General features: G+C 44.1%; 1 protein-coding gene across 1 annotated transcript; it reads left to right on the forward strand.

Moving 5' to 3' along the window:
- Positions 1 to 17755: 17755 nt before the first annotated feature.
- On the forward strand, positions 17756 to 21969 carry LOC311145000 (uncharacterized protein; the record flags this gene model as incomplete). Its single annotated transcript, XM_084181208.1, has 8 exons — positions 17756 to 18105; positions 18391 to 18541; positions 18967 to 19416; positions 19634 to 19801; positions 20083 to 20211; positions 20318 to 20509; positions 20660 to 20890; positions 21037 to 21969. The coding sequence occupies 8 exons, from the start codon at positions 17756 to 17758 to the stop codon at positions 21967 to 21969; spliced, it is 2604 nt and encodes an 867-aa protein (XP_084037334.1).
- Positions 21970 to 22860: the final 891 nt, after the last annotated feature.

Raw genomic sequence — 22860 nt, forward strand, 5'->3', positions numbered from 1 at the left:
TGTATTTATACTTGGGATATTGCTTTTGAACAGTAAAGTTAAAAAATCACTGGAGGATGTCATTAAGTGTCACATCAAAGGAAAACATGATGATTATTTTCATCCATGAAATTACAAACAATATTATAAATGTGTGCAATGACTTAAGAGGACTCAAGCTTGAAAGAAAGTTACATTATATTGACATAAAACATAAATATATTTTTGACATAATAACACTGTATGAGTCATGACCTATATGAGACATCTGAGATTCAGTATATTATCATGTATTTTTCATAACAGTGAATTGTGTTTGTGGTATGAATAGCTGTTTGTAGCAACTTATGTAAGAAGGTAATACTGTAGTCTGATACAGTTCTGATTGTGACCCCATGTCCTGAGTGGCGCAGTGGTCTAAGGCACTGCATCGCAGTGCTAACTGTGCCACTAGATCCTGGTTCGTATCCAGGCTCTGTCGCAGCCGGCCGCGACCGGGAGACTCATGGGCGGCGCACAATTGGCCCAGCGTCGTCCAGGGTAGGGGAGGGAATGGCAGGCAGGAATGTAGCTTAGTTGATAGAGCATGGCGTTTGCAACCCCAGGGTTGTGGGTTCGATTCCCACGGGGGGCCAGTATAAAAAAATATGTATTCACTAACTGTAAGTCGCTCTGGATAAGAGCGTCTGCTAAATGACGTAAAAAAATAAAAAATAAATACATACATACATACATTTTGAAATGTAAAGCATTGCAGGGCCTCTATCAGCTGACGGACCATGAAAGATCTGCTCAGTGCACTGTCGTGCAATCTTCTTTTAGCCAGGAGTCAGCAGTCAGGACAGATAAGAAAACAGCTCAAGTCTGATAACAATAGTCATTCCATTTATAGAAAAGCACACGGTTTTAGATATAAAGGGTAGGCTTTGAAGTTGAAGCACTTCAAATAGGTATTGGAAAGTTCAAAACAGAAGTAAGACCATTAGGCTTTTATTCTAACTGTGACTTTACCCTAATGGAAAAAACACATGAATTTCACAGTGAACACGTGAAGTGTTCCAAAAACACATTTTCACATGATCTTATGTGAAGTTAATGTGATAACATGTGACAACATGTAAAGCAACATGTGATAACATGAAACTACACATGTGAATACGTAATCACATGTGAAGTGTTCCATGTAAAATCATGTGGTTTTTCTGTAAGGGTACACTTACACCACGTTACTCAGTGGGTTTGCTTCTTCTTTGACCTCTGTCTGTCTCAGTCCTGTCTTTGACCACGGGTTAGGTTTCATAAGACACTGTGTCAGCCCTAAGGCATGCACGTACCGGTACATGGCTTTGGAAATAGACCTGTTAACAGTGTCAGCCTTCCTCAAAGGAATACCACAGTAGATTGGTAACATCTTAAAAAATATGTTCTAATATAGTAATACAGTTAGATGACAAAGCACAGCACAATAATCTTCCTGAGACAGCCCCAATATACAGTATGGACAGTAATTTGATCTGCCTGTCAATGGGACCTTGTTTCTGTGTTTGAAAGAGCAAAGAAGGAAGTATGAGGGAATCAGCGGTATGGTACACAGCAAATTGTCCAGTTTGAACTGGTGTTGATTTTTCAATGTAACATTTCTAGTGTTGATTCAGGAGTTAAATTAACTTTTAAAAAACAAAACAGTGTTGGTGGTAATAACCAGAGTTCAGTGTGATTGTGTCATTTGTACTCTTTGTAGAGTAAAACACACAATCACACCTATCATTATCATATTTCCCAGCATGCTCTACTGCAGGTTGATTTTCAGAATTGTTTCAATATCTGTGTTATTGCATGCACATTGATTGGTTAATTAATTACATTTTAGTCATTTAACAGACTCTTATCCAGAGCTACATACCAGAGCAATTAGAGTTAAGTGCCTTGCACAAGGGCACATCAACAGATTTTTCATCTAGTCAGCTCAGGGATTCGACCCAGGCCTCCAGTGTCCAGTCTGAAGCATGAAGTCACGAGCTCTGCTAGTTGGCTACTGCTTAGCAACCTAGCGTTGCCAAAAGCCCTGGTCGTCCCTAAAAAGCCTGTGTAAATTACGATCGACGAACTGAAAACATTTTGACGGCTGTTTTGGGCTCTAAAATGAGTTTATTATGATCAAGTTCGATCCCACTGTGAATTCTTTTAAAGTTTGCTACAAATCGAGACATTAATTAAATAGTAATCCATTCTGACTAATGCATTTGTCGTCACACCAAGTGCTGACACAGACCAGGCAGGCTACGAGGAGCTCGCGCCCTTATGCACGTTCTTTAACATGCACCTAAGGGGGTGTGGTGTGCTATCCAGATGAGAGTGCGGAGTCAACGAGCCTGTCAAGTGGAGATAGAGGGGCTGACCAATGTCTATGGGGCTCACAGAGGATGACAGAGTTGAGAACAAAGGATAGACATGGAGATGGAGGATTGCACTCAAACTATGTTTGAAATATCAATTTAGCATGTAATTATAATTTTAAAACTGTTGGATTCCAAACTACATTGTATTTCGACGCTTTTATAGTGACAAAATAATGCAGTTGCACAAATGATAAAGATAGTCTACATCCATATAACAATACAGAATAAAAAAATATATAATGTATAATTTATATATAGTCCACTTTTTTCTCATTGGTTAATGCAATGTAGCCTTACTGAGTTGTGATCGGTTGCCGTGATGGTAGCCCATACATTTTTCAGGTGGAAGGATCATGGTCATATGATATCTAGACTAGATAGGGTACTCGCTCACACTTGACTTTGCGCGAATTTGAGTTTATGTCCAAGGCTTCCAGTATTGACGCAGACGTCATCTAGCATCGTTGGGTTGACTCTCTCAGGCGGGATGAAAATGACTACATCGACCATCATCCTTTGCTAGTTACAGCCGCTTTCACCATGATCCTTAGCAATATGGCACACTTCAAATTCTTCCGACTTCATGCGCCATTAGGAGTTTTCCATAATAATACAGCGGGGAGAACAAGTATTTGATACACTGACGATTTTGCAGGTTTTCCTACTTACAAAGCATGTAGAGGTCTGTAATTTGTATCATAGGTACACTTCAACTGTGAGAGACGGCATCTAAAACAAAAATCCAGAAAATCACATTGTATGATTTTTAAGTAATTAATTTGCATTTTATTGCATGACATAAGTATTTGATACATCAGAAAAGCAGAACTTAATATTTGGTACAGAAACCTTTGTTTGCAATTACAGAGATCATACGTTTCCTGTAGGTCTTGACCAGGTTTGCACACACTGCAGCAGGGATTTTGGCCCACTCCTCCATACAGACCTTCTCCAGATCCTTCAGGTTTCGGGGCTGTCGCTGGGCAATAAGGACTTTCAGCTCCCTCCAAAGATTTTCTATTGGGTTCAGGTCTGGAGACTGGCTAGGCCACTCCAGGACCTTGAGATGCTTCTTACGGCGCCACTCCTTAGTTGCCCTGGCTGTGTGTGTCGGGTCGTTGTCATGCTGGAAGACCCAGTCACGACCCATCTTCAATGCTCTTACTGAGGGAAGGAGGTTGTTGGCCAAGATCTCACGATACATGGCCCCATCCATCCTCCCCTCAATACGGTGCAGTCGTCCTGTCTCCTTTGCAGAAAAGCATCCCCAAAGAATGATGTTTCCACCTCCATGCTTCACGGTTGGGATGGTGTTCTTGGGGTTGTACTCATCCTTCTTCTTCCTCCAAACCCGTGAGTGGAGTTTAGACCAAAAAGCTCTATTTTTGTCTCATCAGACCACATGACCTTCTCCCATTCCTCCTCTGGATCATCCAGATGGTCATTGGCAAACTTTAGACGGGCCTGGACATGCGCTGGCTTGAGCAGGGGGACCTTGCGTGCGCTGCAGGATTTTAATTTGTGACGGCGTAGTGTGTTACTAATAGTTTTCTTTGAGACTGTGTCCCAGCTCTCTTCAGGTCATTGACCAGGTCCTGCCGTGTAGTTCTGGGCTGATCCCTCACCTTCCTCATGATCATTGATGCCCCACAAGGTGAGATCTTGCATGGAGCCCCAGACCGAGGGTGATTGACCGTCAACTTGAACTTCTTCCATTTTCTAATAATTGCGCCAACAGTTGTTGCCTTCTCACCAAGCTGCTTGCCTATTGTCCTGTAGCCCATCCCAGCCTTGTGCAGGTCTACAATTTTATCCCTGATGTCCTTACACAGCTCTCTGGTCTTGGCCATTGTGGAGAGGTTGGAGTCTGTTTGATTGAGTGTGTGGACAGGTGTCTTTTATACAGGTAACGAGTTCAAACAGGTGCAGTTAATACAGGTAATGAGTGGAGAACAGGAGGGCTTCTTAAAGAAAAACTAACAGGTCTATGAGAGCCGGAATTCTTACTGGTTGGTAGGTGATCAAATACTTATGTCATGCAATAAAGTGCAAATTAATTACTTAAAAATCATACAATGTGATTTTCTGGATTTTTGTTTTAGATTCCGTCTCTCACAGTTGAAGTGTACCTATGATAAAAATTACAGACCTCTACATGCTTTGTAAGTAGGAAAACCTGCAAAATCGTCAGTGTATCAAATACTTGTTCTCCCCACTGTACGTGGATGACGTCAGCCCTATCACTATCTACTGGTTTTAATGTCTATGATTCGAACCAGCAACCTGTTGGTTACTGGCCCAACGCTCTGAACCGCTAGGCTACACTAAGATAAATAACATATTTTCTTAACCAATCTTCTAGTAGTTGGACTTACTGCACCCTTACTGTTATTCATCTTTTCTACCCTGGCAGTCATTATAAATGCAGGTTGTGGGTGATTTTTCCAACTTTTGGATTTCCTCATTCTGGATTCCAATAGGAATTACACATCACTTTGCAAGCCAGCCTAATGTGATTTGCAGGCCTGATGTGGCCTGTAAACCAGGAGTTTCTTAACACCACTGTGATAGGGTATAACTAGGCCATCAAAGAAAGGCATTATGTAATGTATTGTCATAAAGAGTTTAATTTTAAAGTCTGGTGTAACAGTTCATAGAGGGTTAGGGTTAGGAAGAACCTTTAGATGATAAAAGGGTTCTTGGTAGAACCATTATTAGAGGGTTCTAGGAAGATGGGGATGCCATCTACTTCTGTGATGCCTTTGAGATAATCCCCAAACTACTACAGGGGCTCTTTCTTCTTCTTCTTCTTCTTCTTCTTCTTCTTCTTCTTCTTCTTCTTCTTCTTCTTCTTCTTCTTCTTCTTCTTCTTCTTCTTCTTCTTCTTCTTCTTCTTCACATGCACACTCTCTCTTTCCCTCCCTCTCCTTTTTCCTGCTGCATCCCAACCACTTCCCTATCTGCATCTCATGATCACAGAGCAGGCAAAGCATGTTTCCATGGCAACTCCAACATGTTGGTATCACTTGTATAGGCCAACCTAGAGAGAGAGAGAGAGAGAGAGAGAGAGAGAAAATGAGGTGGAAACTGAGCTGCACTTCCTAACCTCCTGCCAAATGTTTGACCATATTAGAGACACATATTTCCCTCAGATTACAGCGATCCACAAAGAATTCGAAAACAAACCCAATTTTTATAAACTCCCTTATCTACTGGGTGAAAAACCACAGTGTGCCATCACAGCTGCAAGATTTGTGACCTGTTGCCACAAGAAAAGGGCAACCAGTGAAGAACAAACACCATTGTAAATACAAACTATATTTATGTTTATTTATTTTCCCATGTGTACTTTTGCACATTGTTACAGCACTGTATATATACATAATATGACATTTGAAATGTCTTTATTCTTTTGAAACTTCTGAGTGTAATGTTTACTGTTTATATTTATTGTTTATTTCACTTTTGTTTACTATCTACTTCACTTGCTTTGGCAATGTTAACACATGTTTCCCATGCCAATAAAGCCCTTAAATTGAAATTGAATTGAAATTGAATTGAGAGAGAGAGGGGGGGGGGGGGGGGGGGGGCATTTCTTGATTAGTAAACATGGAAGATGGAAGAGGATGCTAATAGAGAGGATGTAGTAATGGCGCCTTTTTGTAGGCACTAACTCCGCCATGGTTCGTTGGACAAAGCCTATGGGGAAATTAACGTCAGGTTTTTGGATAAACACCAAAAATAAGGTCTGTGGTAAACACAGGCTTGGGAGATCCTATACGTTTTGTTCTATGAGATAATCTTCATCAGTTAACGTCACTTTTTGTGAATTTTGAACAATTTAAATAATTGTATTAAATCAAAACAAATCTAATTTTATTTGTCACATGCTGACTTACAAGCCCTTAATCAACAATGCAGTTCAAGAAATAGAGTTAAGAAAATATTTACCAAATAAACTAGAGTAAAACAAAATAAAAAATCTCAAAGTAATACAAGAAAATTACATAACAATAACGAGGCTATATACAGGGGGTTCCGGCACCGAGTCAATATGCGGGTGTACAGGTTAGTCGAGGTAATTTGTAAAGTGACTATGCATAGATAATAAACAGCGAGTAGCAGCAGTGTAAAAACAAACGCACATCAAGCACATAAAGCACATAAAGGCTTCATAATTCATAAAGGTCATGTTAACTGACTGATATTATCTCATAGAACAAAACGTACAAGATCTCCTAAGCCTGTGTTAGCCTCAGATCTTGTCGGCTGAACAAACCAGAGGTAACTCATTTCCGGGTTTTATGACTACAAGCTGGTGAGCTCTATAACAAGAACCCAGAGAGACATGGCAATGGCACCCCTTGGTGTCACTGAAGCACCATGGACATTTTGGACAGCAAAAGATACTGCCCCAGGCCCCACTCTCTCAGCTTCTAATATATCCATAATCCTCTGTGACTGTGTAGCAGCACGGACAGCAATTTTTCAGCCATGGCATCTTGATGAGCACTTTCAATGTCTCAGTCTCTGAGTGCTGCCTTGAGTTGCTCTCTCTTCAACATACTGATACACAAACTAGTATAGCATATGGACCTACACTACCGTTCAAAAGTTTGGGGTCACTTAGGAATGTCCTTGTTTTCGAAAAAAAATAGCAATGTTTTGGTCCATTAAAATAACATCAGTAAAGCCATATCTCAGACTGGCCAATAAAAATAAAAGATTAAGATGTGCAACCCTGCCTAGAAGGTCAGCATCCCGGAGTCGCCTCTTCACGTTGGTGTTTTGCGGGTACTATTTAATGAAGCTGCCAGTTGAGGACCTGTGAGGCACCTGTTTCTCAAACGAGACAATGTATATGTCCTCTTGCTCAGTTGTGCACCGGGGCATCCCACTCCTCTTTTTATTCTGGTTAGAGCCAGTTTGCGCTGTTCTGTGAAGGGAGTAGTACATTTATATTTACATTGTAGTCATTTAGCAGACGCTCTTATCCAGAGCGACTTACAGTTAGTGAGTGCAAACATTTTCATACTGGTCCCCTGTGGGAATCAAACCCACAACCCTGGCGTTGCAAGCGCCATGCTCTACTAACTGAGCTACACAGCGTTATATGAGATCTTCAGTTTCTTGGCAATTTCTCACATGGAATAGCCTTCATTTCTCAGAACAAGAATAGACTGACGAGTTTCAGAAGAAAGTTTTTGTTTCTGGCCATTTTGAGCCTGTAATCGAACCCACAATTGCTGATGCTCCAGATACTCAACCAGTCTCAAGAAGGCCAGTTTTATTGCTTCTTTAATAAGCACAACAGTTTTCAGCTGTGCTAACATAATTGCAAAAGGGTTTTCTCATGATCAATTAGCTTTTTAAAATGATAAACTTGGATTAGCAAACACAACGTGCCATTGGAACACAGGACTGAATGGTGCAGATAATGGGCCTCTGTACGCCTATGTAGATATTCCATAAAAAATCAGCAGTTTCCAGCTACAATAGCCATTTACAACATTAACAATGTCTACACTGTATTTCTGATCAATTTGATGTTATTTTAATGGACAAAATAATTGCTTTTCTTTCGAAAACAAGGAAATGTTTAAGTGACCCCAAACTTTTGAACGGTAGTGTACATGATAAGTCAAATTGGTAAGACTATATTCCCAATTTCAGTAATTGCACCAGCCCAGCCAAGTTGACTATCTAGGCCTATCGTTTCTAAAATAATTGATATTTATTTCCAATACTTTTGACTGATAAAGGATGACAGTAGCATATGCAGTGCCTTGAGAAAGTAATCACACGCTTTGACTTTTTCCACATTTTGTTGTGTTACAGCCTAAATGTAAAATATATTGCATTTAGATTATGTGTCACTGATCTACACAAAATACACCATAATGTCAAAGTGGAATTATGTTTTTAGAAATGTGTACTAATTAATAGAAAATGAAAAGCTGAAATGTCTTGAGTCAATACGTGTTCAAGCCTAAATAACTTCAGGATTAAAAATGTGCTTAACAAGTCAGATAATAAGTTGGATGGACTAACTCTATGTGCAATAATGGTGTTTAACATGATTTTTGAATGACTACCCCATCTCTGTATTCCACGTATACAATTTGTAAGGTCCCTCAGTCGAGCAGTGAATTTCAAGCACAGATTCAACGACAGACAAGGGAGGTTTTCCATTGCCTCACAAAGAAGGGCACCTATTGGTAGATGTGTAAAAAATGTAAAAGGCAGACACTGAAGATCTCTTTGAGCATGGTGAATTTATGAATTACACTTTGGATGGTGTATCAATGCCAGGGGTTGGAACCAAAAATAATTTCCAATCGTTTTGTTCTGAACAGAACCATTATTTTTTTCATTCCGTTCCACTGTTCCCACCAGCAAAATAAAGTTCTGAATGGATTCGAACCCCAAAAAAGTAGCGGTTTAAATCATTCCTTTCTGTTCCTTTTTAAACCTCTGAACTCTACATTTTTTTTGTACGTTTAGCTCAACATTAACATTACTTCACAAATGGATAGAGCAGCTTGCTATGGAGCAGGCAAGATACGTAGGGTGCGAGATGAAACTGAAATTTTTCGGGTGAGAAGAGCGCTGGGCATGAAGCACTGGGCATCTTGTTGTTATGACATGCATTATCTGAATTAGCTAGGCCTACAGAAGTATACCTACGGAGGAGCGGCTTCTATGAAGGAACTTTGAATGTCTTTGAACTTCAGAAAGTTGGCATAACTAACGTTGGACCAAAGCTAGCCCTTGATCATGACTCTCAGTTCCATTACATTACACATAATGCCGCCTAGAGTTTTTGAGAGCTAGACCAGAGCTAGCTAGCTAGCTAACACACTTGTGTCTGCAGAGCAGCACCAGAATAAAATAAAAACACGTCTTACCTTTTTGTAGTTTATATATCCAATGTGAAACGTGCTAACTATAGTATCCTTAACTAGTATTGAAAAGTTAATCCATCTTCTCTAATTAAAAATCTCTCTCCCTAATTTCTCAATCATGCTTGTAATGTCAGTAGCTACAGTAGACTATGCTTTGGGCAGGTAGCCCTACACACACACTGGCAAAAATGTTCAGCTGGCAGGCAGGCAGACACTGGAATAAGGTTCTGAGTGACAAAGTGAGGGGTTTCCATAGGTACGTTTGTCACGACTTCCTCCGAAGCGGCCTCCTCTCCTTGTTCGGGCAGGCTTTGGCGTTCGTCGTCACCGGCCTTCTAGCCACTGCCGCTCCTCATCTCATCATTCCATTGGTTTTGTCTTGTTTATTACACACACCTGGTTTATATCCCCTTATCAGTACCTGTAGAAGTGGTCCCTCTGCCCCCTTGTCTTTGTGTGTGATTGTTTATTGTAGAGGAGATTATAGCTCGGTGGAGCTCGATTCTATTGTGTATCGCTGGGTTATTCACCCGTGTGCCTTTATTTCCCCAGCGCGCCGATTGTCCGCACTGGTGTGTATTACGTACCTCTGTTTATTGATTAAACCATTTATTTCGTGATTTCCTCTCCTGCGTCTGACTCCGTCCAACATCACCCGCTACAGAATAAATTAGAGGAAAAACAAAAAGAAATGGAGAAACTTATTCAAGAAAGATCAAGTGTAATCTATTATAAAAATAAAGCAAACTGGATGGAATATGGGGAAAAATGCACAAAATTCTTTTTTAATCTTCAACATAGGAATGCTACCAAAAATAACTTAATGAAACTGGTTACAATTGACGGAGTCACCCATAATTCACCAAATGATATTTTGAAGGAAGAAACAAAGTACTTTAAGCATATGTTTTCTTTTCAGTCGCCTCCATCTCCTCTAACTGAAGCTAATTGTAGAGATTTTTTTTCTATTGATAATGTCAAATTAACAGCCACAGAGAAAGACTGATGTGAAGGTGAAATTACAGAGGAGGAACTTCTGAATGCAATTAAAGACTTTAAGTCCGGGAAAACTCCAGGGTTGGATGGCATACCAGTCGAGGTATACCAAACCTTTTTTGATATACTAAGAGGACCGTTATTAGCATGTTTTAACCACTCCTATGTAAATGGTAGATTATCTGACACTCAAGAAGAAGGTCTGATCTCATTATTACTGAAACAGGATACAAGTGGAAAATATAAAGATCCAGTCCATTTACAAAATTGGAGGCCCCTTACACTTCAGTGTTGTGATGCAAAAATCCTAGCAAAATGTATAGCGCATAGAATTAAAAAGGTATTGTCGGATATTATTCATTCTAATCAGACAGGTTTTTTACATGGAAGATACATTGGAGATAATATAAGGCAAGTATTGGAAACAATAGAACACTGTGGAAAATATGGTAAACCAGGCCTGCTATTCATAGCAGACTTCGAAAAGGCATTTGATAAAGTTCGACTGGGGTTTATATATAAATGCCTGGAGCATTTCAATTTTGGAGAATCTCTTATAAAATGGGTCAAAATCATGTATAGTAACTCTAGGTGTAAAATAGTAAATAATGGCTATTTCTCAGAAAGTTTTAAACTGTCAAGAGGAGTGAAACAAGGTTGTCCACTATCGGCATATCTATTTATTGTGGCCATCGAGATGTTAGCTATTAAAATCAGATCCAATAATAATATCAGAGGATTAGAAATACAGGGCTTAAAAACAAAGGTGTCATTGTACGCTGATGATTCATGTTTTCTTTTAAATCCACAACTAGAATCCCTCCACAGCCTCATAGAGGATCTAGATACATTTTCTAACCTCTCTGGATTACAACCAAATTATGACAAATGTACTATATTACGTTTTGGATCACTAAAAAATAAAAAATTTACATTACCATGTAGTTTACCAATAAAATGGTCTGATGGTGATGTGGATATACTCAGAATACATATCCCAAAGGAAATAAATGATCTCACTTCAATAAATTTTAATAGAAAGTTAGCAAAAATAGATAAGATCTTACTACCATGGAAAGGAAAATACCTGTCAATTTGTGGAAAAATCACCCTGATTAACTCTTTAGTATTATCCCAGTTTACCTATTTGCTTATGGTCTTGCCGACGCCTAGCGAACAGTTTTTTAAATTATATGAGAAAAAAATATTACATTTTATTTGGAACGGCAAGCCAGACAAAATTAAAAGAGCATATTTATATAATTAATATGAATTCGGAGGACAGAAATGATTAAATATTAAAGCATTAGACCTATCACTAAAAGCTTCAGTCATACAAAAGTTATACTTAAATCTGAACTGGTTCTCAAGCAAATTAGTAAGATTGTCTCACCCAATGTTCAAGAAAGGCCTTTTTCCCTTTATTCAGATTACAATCTCTCACTTTCAGTTATTTGAAAAGGAAATAATCTCCCAAATGTCACTATTTCTAAAACAAGCCATAGAAAGTTGGTTGCAATTTCAATTTAATCCTCCAGAAACGCCAGAACAAATAATGCAACAAATATTGTGGTTAAATTAAAATATACTAATTGACAAAAAACCTTTATTTTTTGACAGAATGTTTAAAAAAGGTATAATCTTCGTAAATGATATCATCGGTAGGACTGGTGGAGTTATGTCGCACATGCAGCTAACAAAAACATATGGAAATGTCTGCTCTACCCAAAATTACAACCAAATAATTGCAGCCTTACCGCAAAAGTGGAAGAGGAAAGTGGAAGGGGGAGAAAGTAAGGAACTTGTCTGTCGGCCTTACATTAAAGAACATAATTGGTTAAGGAAAACTGTGATAAATAAAAAAGTATATCAGTTTATATCAATGGCTAAAGGATTGCAATATTTACCTGGAACTAACCTTGCAGATAGCATTACTGGGTGATCTGAAAAGTCATAGTCAATCAATCAATAATATAATAATACTTGTAGCAAAAATGTTTATTTTTAATTCACAATCTGTAGAAGCAATGAGAATAGAAAGGTTCAGAACTTTTGTAAAACATCACAGTACGGTTTAAATATATATGGCAAATAGAAATCCTATATGGATGGTGTTAAGAGATAGATGGGAGGTATTGAATAGAGTTGAAGGATGGGACTAATAACAACTAACAACAAATAATAACAAAGATATCTAATAATGTAATTATACTGTGTCCATAATAAGTATATAGGTTGTATGTTGCGAGCTTTTGGGAAAGAGCACAGTTAGAAAGATATGGCATATAGAAGCAAACCGGATGGACATCATGAAAATGATCGGAGAGGTTGAGAGTAGAAGAAGTTCAGGAACAAAAAAAAAAAAATATATATATATATATATATAATAGAATTATTGTAAAATTAACTCTGTCCATAAGGTGTAGATAGTAAACCGGAAGTAGAGGCCTGGGCATTGTTGTTCACTAATTTACTCCAAGTAGGGAAAGGATGGTGGGGTTGAAAAGTAATAAAGGGGAGTATATATATAAAAAATAAAAAATAAACATGGGGGATTGGAAGTGATGCAGACAATTACATTGATAGAAGATACAATCTATCTGCAATATTAAGCTGATCCATTGCCCCCGAATAAATAAATAAAGATTAAAAATAAAAATAAAATATATATAAAGAAAACATCACCCGCTACAGAATCACACACCCGAATACATGGAGTCAGCAAGAGCCGGGAATATGTCTGGAGTCGTGGACCAGGTGTTTGATGTTTAGCCTCTTGAACTTCACGTTCTGTTGGATTTTGTTATTTTGTTGGTGATAATATAATAACCGACTATGTACGCATACCACGCTGCGCCTTGGTCCGATCCTTTATATAACGAACGTGACAGAAGATCCCACCACCAACGGACCAAGCAGCGTGGCCAGGAGGAGCACACACCCTGGACACAGGTGGGGAAGACATTTTGGACATGGGAGGAGATATTAGCCGGTAAAGGACCCTGGGCGAAGGATGAAGCCCAGGCAGGAGAAGATCAACGGCGACGGCAACGGTGCCGACCGCGAAGGAAGTATGAGAGGCAGCCCCAATAAATTTTTTTTGGGGGCACACGGAGCAGAAGGAGGCCCTGAAATGGCTGACTGTGGAGGAAGAGGAGGCCGCTATTATAGAGGATCTCCAAGACATGCAGCTTAGCACTCTGAGAGAGGAGATAACTACCTTACAGGGGCTGATAGATAAGAGGGAGAAGGAGCTCTCCCTTCAGAAGGAGGCGCTGCAGGAGGCCCTCAGGGAGAAGGAGTCAGTGGATGCACGGAGAGAGGAGCTGGCTAGGCAACAGGAGGAGCTGAGAGAGGAATTAACCCTAGAGAAAAGGAGAACACAGTCCTTAGAGCAGAGGCTGGCGGAGCCAGGTTTCAGAGTAGAGCCAACTCCCCGCACTCGTGTTAAGGAGCGTGGGACCATACAGGCACCCTGTTATGCTGTGATATGCACTGTATCTCCAGTGCGCATTCACAGCCCGGTGCGCTTGGTGCCCGTGCCCCGCTCTTGCCGGGCTAAAATGAGCGTTCAGCCAGGACGGGTTGTGCCTGCTCCTCGCACCAAACCACTGGTGCGTGTCTCCAGTCCGGTACGGCCTGTTCCTGCTCCTCGCACCAAACCAGTGGTGCGTGTCTCCAGTCCGGTACGGCCCATTCCTGCTCCTCGCACCAAACCAGTGGTGCGTGTATCCAGGTCGGTATGGCCCGTTCCTGCTCCTCACACCAAACCAGTGGTGCGTGTCGCCAGCCCGGTACGCCCCGTACCTGCTCCTCGCACCAAACCAGTGGTGCGTGTCTCAAATCCGGTACGGTCCGTGCCTGCTCCTCGTACCAGACCAGTGGTGCGTGTCCCCAGCACGGTACGGCTCGTGCCTGCTCCTCGCACCAGACTAGTGGTACGTGTCCACAGCCCGGTACGGTCCAGTCCAGGGTCAGAGCAGTCCGCTCCACCGGTGCCTAGTCCAGCTCCGGTCAGCTGCTCCACTCCAGTGCCAGAGCAGTCCGCTCCACCGGTGCCTAGTCTAGCTCCGGTCAGCTGCTCCACTCCAGTGCCAAAGTAGTCCGCTCCACCGGTGCCCAGTCCAGCTCAGGTCAGCTGCTCCACTCCTGTGCCAGAGCAGTCCGCTCCACCGGTGCCCAGTCCAGCTCCGGTTAGCTGCTCCAGTCCAATGCCAGAGCAGTCCGCTCCACCGGTGCCAAGTCCATCCCCGGTCAGCTGCTCCAGTCCAGAGCCAGAGCAGTCCACTCCACCGGGGTCCAGTTCAGCTCCGGTCAGCGGCTCCACTCCAGTGCCAGAGCAGTCCGCTCCACCGGTGCCTAGTCTGGGTCCGGTCGTCTACTCTCCCACACCAGGGTCCAGACAGGACTTGGTGCATCGCGAGAGGACTGCAGAGCCAGAACCAGACGTCAACCCCTCTCCAGGGTCGGGGCCACCCACACCAGGGTCCAGACAGGGCTTGGTGCATCACGGGAGGATTGCCGGTCCAGGCCCAGACGTCAGCCCCTCTCCAGGGTCGGGGCCTCCCACACCAGGGTCCAGACAGGGCTTGGTGCATCGTGGGAGGACTGAGAGGGGAAGCATCGCGCCGGGGTCCAGACCGGACCAGGTGTGCAACGGGGAGCCAGAAAAGGAGAGGACAGTAAGGTTGACATCGCGCCCGGAGCCGGAGCCGCCACCGAGGCTAAATGCCCACCCGGACCCTCCCCTAATGAGTCAGGTTTTGCTGCCGGAGTCCGCACCTTTGGGGGGGATGGGTACTGTCACGCCCTGACATAGAGATCTCTAGTTGGTTTGGTCAGGGTGTGAATATTTATGTGTATATCTAGAATGTGTATATCTATGTTGGCCGGGTGTGGTTCCCAATCTGATTGGGGATCATACTTAGGCAGCCATGTTGCCTACCTATGTTGTGGGATCTTGTTTCTGTTTGGCGTGTTTGATGTTTAGCCTCTTGAACTTTTCGTGCGAAATGCAGAGTTGAAAATAAAGAGAAGGGAGGGACAGAAAAGTAATGTTTGGGAAATATTTGGTGAAGTGTTAAAAGAGGATGATAGCAGTGACAGCTATGTTATGTGTGATGATTGTGAGGTGCTATAGCCTACAAATTCGACAATCACAAGACAGGGACTTCAAATAGGCCTATGGCACATCAAGGGAACTGTAACCTACTGTTCAGATGGGTTAAATGAAAACTGAAATCTGAACAGTAGGTCTGTAACCTCTCACATAGCTTTAATATCCACTCCTTCAGAATTAAGCATTTCTTGCAGTAAAATGATACACCAAATGTAGGCTACATTTTTACTCGGGAACAGGAGTGGAGAAATATGATGTATTTATTTCAGCATCTTGAGAGAATGTGAATGCGCAGTCCTCTGTAGAGGAGCTATCTTTATCAGCATCATAGCTGATAGCTGATAGTATTTCAACTACATAAAATATGCATTCAAGCCGAACTAAAATCTTATCAGAAACATGTTATTTCATTTTCACAGCTTTATATTTCCTTAGAACCGGTCAAACTGATGTCATTTGGAAATGTTGCAAAGAAAACCGTTCCCGTTTTTTTTTTGTTATGCTATTGCATCTTCTCTACGGTCCCTGCACGTCTTTGCTCCGCAAAAGAAGCAGAGATCACAGAAAACACTTTACCGATGTCAACTAGATTCATTCTATCTATTTATGATGCTTTTCTAGTGAGCAAGGGTTTATTTAGTCTTCTAGGGCAACATACTGTATAATGACAGAAGAGAAGCTGCATGTATGTAATTTTAGACAAGTTGTCTAACAAAACCCCTACCAAAATGTCATAAATTATAAGCAGAAACATATCTAAATAAGGCAACAACAAAAAATCCTGCACCCTCTGTCAAAAAAATCACATTTTCTATATTAGCTGATTAGGTTCGGGTGCGGGCCTCCGATTTTCACTTTATCACATATAGTTGCAGATGGGTTATTAGCAATTGCGTACCGGGTGCGGGAGAACAGACAGCTGACCTGCGCACAACTACTGTAGGCCTACGTATAATGGTCGAGTGGCGTAAAAAGGGGCGTTTCTGCCGTGCAGAAGGAGGGGAGTGTCTGGGTTGTGTGTGGTTACAGCTGATAGTCGCATCCGCGGCTGCCTCCATCATCATTGATACAACACCGACCGCGGCTGAAGTCGATAATATAGATAATATCGAGAGAAAAAAACATCCACTGACAACATCCTAGCATCCTTCAGTACCGACCGGAACGAGGACAAGGGTGTTTTCTAACGGACAAACGGCTGTGGTGCTGTAAAGAGTAAGTATCTTCTAGACAGGGCATACGGATTTGCTGGGTGATACGGTATCACAGGCTACATCAAAGCGGCTCAGTCTATGACAAATGCATGTCCCTTTGACAAGGATAATAATTTAAATCTAATAACCGCGAATGTTTTGGGGAACAGAGTCGATTCAGTCTTCGTGCGATTCGAATGATGATATAGTCGCGTTGGGATGGAGAGAGGAGGGAGGGGTGACAGAGATGGATAGAATCGTGAATGACGGGGTGAGTGGAGAAATCAGATCAGTAGAGAGACAGTGTGTTAGGCTGCTACTACAATTCACCCCACTGGAAGTAAATAGTGTGATACATTGACAGGGTTATGTCTGTGGCAAGAGCAACTCTCTCTCTCTCTCTCTCTCTCTCTCTCTCTCTCTCTCTCTCTCTCTCTCTCTCTCTCTCTCTCTCTCTCTCTCTCATATCAAGGCATTGAGGGCACCGGGGTAGTGTACTGTATGCCAACACGCACACATTATGTACTAGGAGAGAGTTAGTGAGCATCCTTTTGCAGCAATCACTCCATCTAGAATGCATAGTAGAGGTGCAAGCATAGCCAGCTGTTACCTGATGTAGCTGTCAACAGCTGTATACCTACACACTCACTCACTCACACACACACGCACGCACACATGCACACACACACACAAACACACATTGCACGCATAACTTATAAACTAAGAAACTACTGTTATAGTAACTGTGTATAAAATTGGACGTTGCATACTACAACACCATTTGACTGGAGCTGTTCTATTTTTACACACTGCATTTCACTGTGTATATTTTTTCAGATGATCCAACTCCATTCATAGTCATTGTGTAAATATTACTGCCTCTGCCTTCTGCTTCCATCTGGATGAACAGTCTGCGTGAGGGTACTTATGAACAGTACATGTTTTAACTACTCTCTCTCTCTCTCTCTCTCTCTCTCTCTCTCTCTCTCTCTCTCTCTCTCTCTCTCTCTCTCTCTCTCTCTCCCTCTCCCTCTCCCTCTCCTTCTCCTCAGTGTGTGTGCCTCCAGTTCCCCCTTTAACCCATGATGGCTGCTTCCCAGTGTGTGAGGCAGAGTGACTCTCTGTCCCACCTAACCCCTCACCTCTGACCCTTGACCCCTCACCATGGGCAGTGTGGGTAGCGGAGTGGCAGGGGAGCAGGAGTTTGCCATGAAATCAGTGGGCACTAGGACCACCCTGCCCCGCGCTCTGCCCCTGTCTCTCCTTTGCCCTGCCGACCATAGCTACAGCGCCGAACGACTCCCCCCAGAGACAGTCTCAGAGGGAACCGTGTCTAGTGATGAAAGAGGAAGTGTTAGTATTGGTACCGGGACTGGAACTGGGACTGGGACTGGGACTGGAACAGACCGGCCACCGGACTCTGACACAGACCGTACCACTACAACGGCATCCAACTGTGACCGGGGGGATCCATGGGTGGGATATGGGAACGGAGCAGGAAGGAGGGAGAGGGAGTGGGAGAGAGAGAGGGAGAGTAGAGGGAGGGAAATGGAGAGTAAAGAGTGGGAGAGAGAGAGGGAAAGGGAGAGGATAGAGAGAGAAAGAGTATGGGAGAGAGAAAGGGAGAGGGCAGAGAGGGATAGAGACAGGGTAGAGCGGGAGAGAGAGCGGGAGAGGGTTGAGAGAGAGAGGGATAGAGAGAGAGTAGAGAGGGAAAGAGAGAGAGTAGAGAGGGAAAGAGAGAGGGTAGAGCGGGAGAGAGAACCACAAGGAGGTTTTGTGAGTCTGGATGTATGCAGTAACGTGGTGGGACTGAGGGGGAATGACAGTGGTACTGGGATAACTCCCCACCAACACAGAGAAACTGGAGAGACCAAAACCGACAATCACAACAACCCTCCAACCCACAACCCACCCAAAATCCTGCCTGTCTCTGGCAAACTAGAGCAGGTATGTTCCTCTTCTCAAACAAGTATGTGTGTAGCTATAGGGTCCTGCGGCTTATTGGCATATTGGGTTAGCTCACAATTAGATCACAGCAACACACATACGCTGCTGTATCATTATATCATTGCAGTTACATTATGACTTCATAATTACACTGTTACGTAATGACTTTATTTTCTTATAACAGCTGATGAAATAGAATTTGACACGGTGAAAAGGTCTTACAAATAACTATTGGCATAGTATTTCATAATGATTTCTATTGTCTACTAATTTAAGACTTTAAGGCTTTAATGTGTTTTTATGCTAACAGTTTCCTTTCCTATTTCTTTATAACTATCTCTACACATATCTCTCTTTACGCAAACCTTTTCTCCCCCTCCATCTCCCTTTCTCTCTCTGTCTCTTCCTGGCCTTCAACCCTCCAGAACAACTCGGGGCTGGTTCGTCCCTCTGCCTTCAAACCAGTGGTTCCCAAGAGCTTTCATTCCATGCAGAACCTTGTTGGCCCAACCAGTGGGGGTGGGGGTGGAGGCGAAAGTAGGGGTGTGGGGGGGCACAGAGAAGGAGGAGCAGGGGGAGGAGAACCAGGGGCAGTCCCAGAGGCCCTCCTCCTAGACCAGGACAGCCCAGGGAGGGGCAGCTGCCGGGCAGAGGGAGCAGGAGGGGGTAAGGGTAACGGAGGGGTCCATGGAGGGATGTCAGATTCGGGGAGGAACTCCCTGACCAGCCTGCCCACGTACGCAGGCTCTGGTTCGTGCTACGCGCCTCAACCGGCCCTGGGGCCTCTCAGTGCTTCTACCAGCAATATCAACAGACTAGGGACCACAGCTGGAGCTGCAGTGGCTCTGGACAAGCTGGAGAAACCAGGCCTCCAGGTGGGTGCATTGCTTGCTGCTCCACAAATGGGATCTTTTAAACATAATGAAAGCCACTGCAGTCGACATCCTTTTAGTGCAGTGCAGTTTACCAGTAGCAATTCATATACATTTGTTTTAACTTGCTCTGTGTATCTGCATTTATCTAGTTTGGTACACTATCATACCAAAGCCACAGCAGGAGTGGACTGTTTATAAATGTATGCGACTATTCCAGAACGGGCTGAGTGCCTCGTACAGTGGCCGCTCCTCTTCAGTAAAGAGCCCCTCGACCTATCAGAAGCTGAACCACCTGGGGGACACCCCAGCACCACAACGTCCCTCTCCTTCCTCTGATGACGTCATCCAAGACCTGGAGGACCGGCTCTGGGAGAAGGAGCAAGAGGTGAGAGCTGAAAGATCATTTATTGGGGTCAATTTAGTAGATTTCATGAATGTAGCAGTTATCTTCGGATTTGTCGCAACAATCCTTTCCTCCTCTCCTGTCCTCTCTTTCTTTCCTCCTCTCCTCTCCTGTCCTCTCTTCCTTTCCTCCTCTCCTGTCCTCTCTTCCTTTCCTCCTCTCCTGTCCTCTCTTTCTTTCCTCCTCTCCTCTCCTGTCCTCTCTTTCTTTCCTCCTCTCCTGTCCTCTCTTTCTTCTCTCCTCCCTGTCATCCCCTTTCCCAGGTGCAGCACATGCGTCGTAACTTGGACCAGAGCGAGGCCGCCACCGTCCAGGTGTTTGAGGAGAAGCAGCGCGTGTGGGAGAAACAGATGGACGAGCTGCGGCAGAACTACGCCTCCCGCCTGCAGCAGGTGACCACACACACAGACACGACTGCATAAGGTGACCACACATTCCACAGCAGCGGTAACCAATAACAGTCCACCAAATGTTGATAATCTCTTCCTCTGTGTGCAGGTGACCCGTCGCGCCCAGCGCTCTCAGAATGCCCTGCAGGCCCAGATCACCTGTCTGTCGCAGGACAAGCGGCGTCTGCAGGAGGAGATAGCTGCCCTGCTGGCCCAGAGAGAGGAGCTGGAGAGGAAGTGTCTGCACTTTAGGAAAGAACAGGCTGACATACTGCCACGCCTGGAGGAGACCAAGTGGGAGGTGTGTTTGTGTGCGTGTGTGTCTGTGTGCGTGTGTCTGTGTGTGTGCGTGTGAGTGCATGCGCGTGTGTGTATGTGTGTGCGCACGCGTGTATGTGCGACGGTGTGAACAGCCTCCCCATAACACTGCTCTACTATGTGTATTTTCTAGGTGTGTCAGAAGGCAGGGGAGATCTCCCTGCTGAAGCAGCAGCTAAGGGAGAGCCAGGCGGAGGTGACCCAGCGGGCGGGGGAGATGGTGGCCCTCAGGGGCCAGCTGAAGGAGGCCAACGCCCAGCTTAGGGACCGGGAGGAGGCCATGCTGGGCCTCAAGAATTCATACAGCACCAAGAGCCTGGAGCTGGAGCGCTGCCAGGGAGAGCTGAGGAGGACGCTGACCGAGGTACCTATACCCATACACATAGAAACCTGTAAGTCTAATGACACTAGATTAGTTATCCTGTCCTTTCAGAGTTAGGGATGGAAATGAAACTGGACCATGCACACACATATTGACATACTCATAGTAATCCTCATTCTCTTTGTCAGGTGTCTATCCTGAGGGAGAAGCTAGGTGTGTTTGAGGCTGAGGTGCAGGGTCTTAAACAAGCTCTGGGGGAGATGGGCGGAGGGGTTGTTCCTGCCATAACCCAAACCCTAGCAGCATGTGGGCTACTCCCACCCTGGTGGGCTCTCTACTGCCCCCGCACCCCCTCAGAGCCCTCGTCCACCCCTCTCACCCCCACCTCAGATGCCCTGCTCAGCCTCCAGAGTGACGAGGCAAAAGCACAGAGGCAAGAGGTGCAGAGACAAGAGAGGCAGCAGCATGAAGAGGCCCAGTGGCGTGACATGCAGCAGCGCCAGGAGGCCCAGCAATGCCAGGAGGCCCACCAGTGCCTGGAGGCCCATCTCTGTCAGGAGGCTCATCTCCACAAGGAAGCCCAACTGCGCAAGGGAGCTCAACTTTATCAGGGGGCCCACTTGTGTCACGACGCCCACCTCTACCAAGAGGCCCAGCAGCGCCAGGAGGCCCAGTGGGAGGAATCAGGGAACCTGCGAGAGCAGCTGGATCAGCTCCAGGGGACCTTACGTCTAGAAGTTCAGCAGAGAGAGCGCCAGGCCCTTAGTTTTGACCAGGAACGACACACCTGGATTGACGAGAAGGAGCGTGTGCTGAAATACCAGGCGCAGCTTCAGGTCTGCTATGTGGAGACCCTACAGAAGAACCAGGCTCTGGAGCAACAGGTGGGACAGCTGGGGGCCAAACTCACCCCCTCCCCCTCATCCTCCAGCTCCCCTCCCACACCACCAGCCCTGTCAACCCTCCCTCCCCTGCCCTCAGTCCCTCTCCCTGCTCCCATCGCCCTAACCCTCTCCCCACCGCCTTGTGAGAACATGAAAGGTCCCCCTTCCCTCCTCCAGCTGCCCCCCCCCTGGGCCGGACCCTCACGCCTAGAGAGGATAGAGTCCACTGAGATTTAGAGAGGCTCCATTTGACCTAATATCAACTTGATTACAAACTACACAATCAGATAGGCTACAAGACAGATTAAACTACAACACAATTAGAACTGCAATATATACAGTAAAAACAACCAATGCAAACTGAACAGCAGAGAACCCTACAATAGAGTTTAGACTATGAACACAAACTATAAAGAATATAAAACTACAGAAAAACATCAACTGAACTGCTACACTATAGAATGCAATATAAACTACAGTACAGGCAATGTATTTTAATATTTAACCTAAACCACTCCATCATGTCAATGATAAAGTATCCATTGCTTACCAGGCAGTCTTGGTGGAAAGCAGTGACACTCAAATAGAAGCAAAGATGGCACCAAAAGTTTCAAGACAATAACGTTGTAGTTTGATTACGTTATTCCTCTGGAAGGCTTGGTGCCAACCTGTAGGGTAGTTAGCCAAACTGTGTATCTATGGTAATGAGACATGAGGTCGGGGGAAAATACATCAGATTTAAGAAGTTGATTTTAGAGGATAATCAGGAGCGATATTTTGGAGAATGTGCTTGTCTTTGGTATTTCTGGGGTGATATTTCTCTCAGAATGTGTGTGAGGGGATGGTGTGGAGACAGTGGACGTGTGGTGAATATTGGGGATGAAGACTCACAATTGGGTTTTTTTACGAGGAAATTAGGAAAGTAGTGGTAAAGTTGATTGGTTCCATTTCAGTTCATTTCCTCAACTGGCTTGAGATGAAATGTAGTTGACTCTGAGTGGTTCTTAGTGTAGATGATTCAGGGTAATTGGAGTGCCTGGCTCTCTGACATGGCAAACTGTCCACGGTACATAAAGATGAACACAAGGGGTCAGCATTAAGCTGTGTCGGGGCTAGAGCCCAACCGAT

The sequence above is a fragment of the Coregonus lavaretus genome, assembly GCF_964263955.1.
Source record: "Coregonus lavaretus genome assembly, chromosome: 17".
Classification (NCBI taxonomy): Eukaryota; Metazoa; Chordata; class Actinopteri; order Salmoniformes; family Salmonidae; genus Coregonus; species Coregonus lavaretus.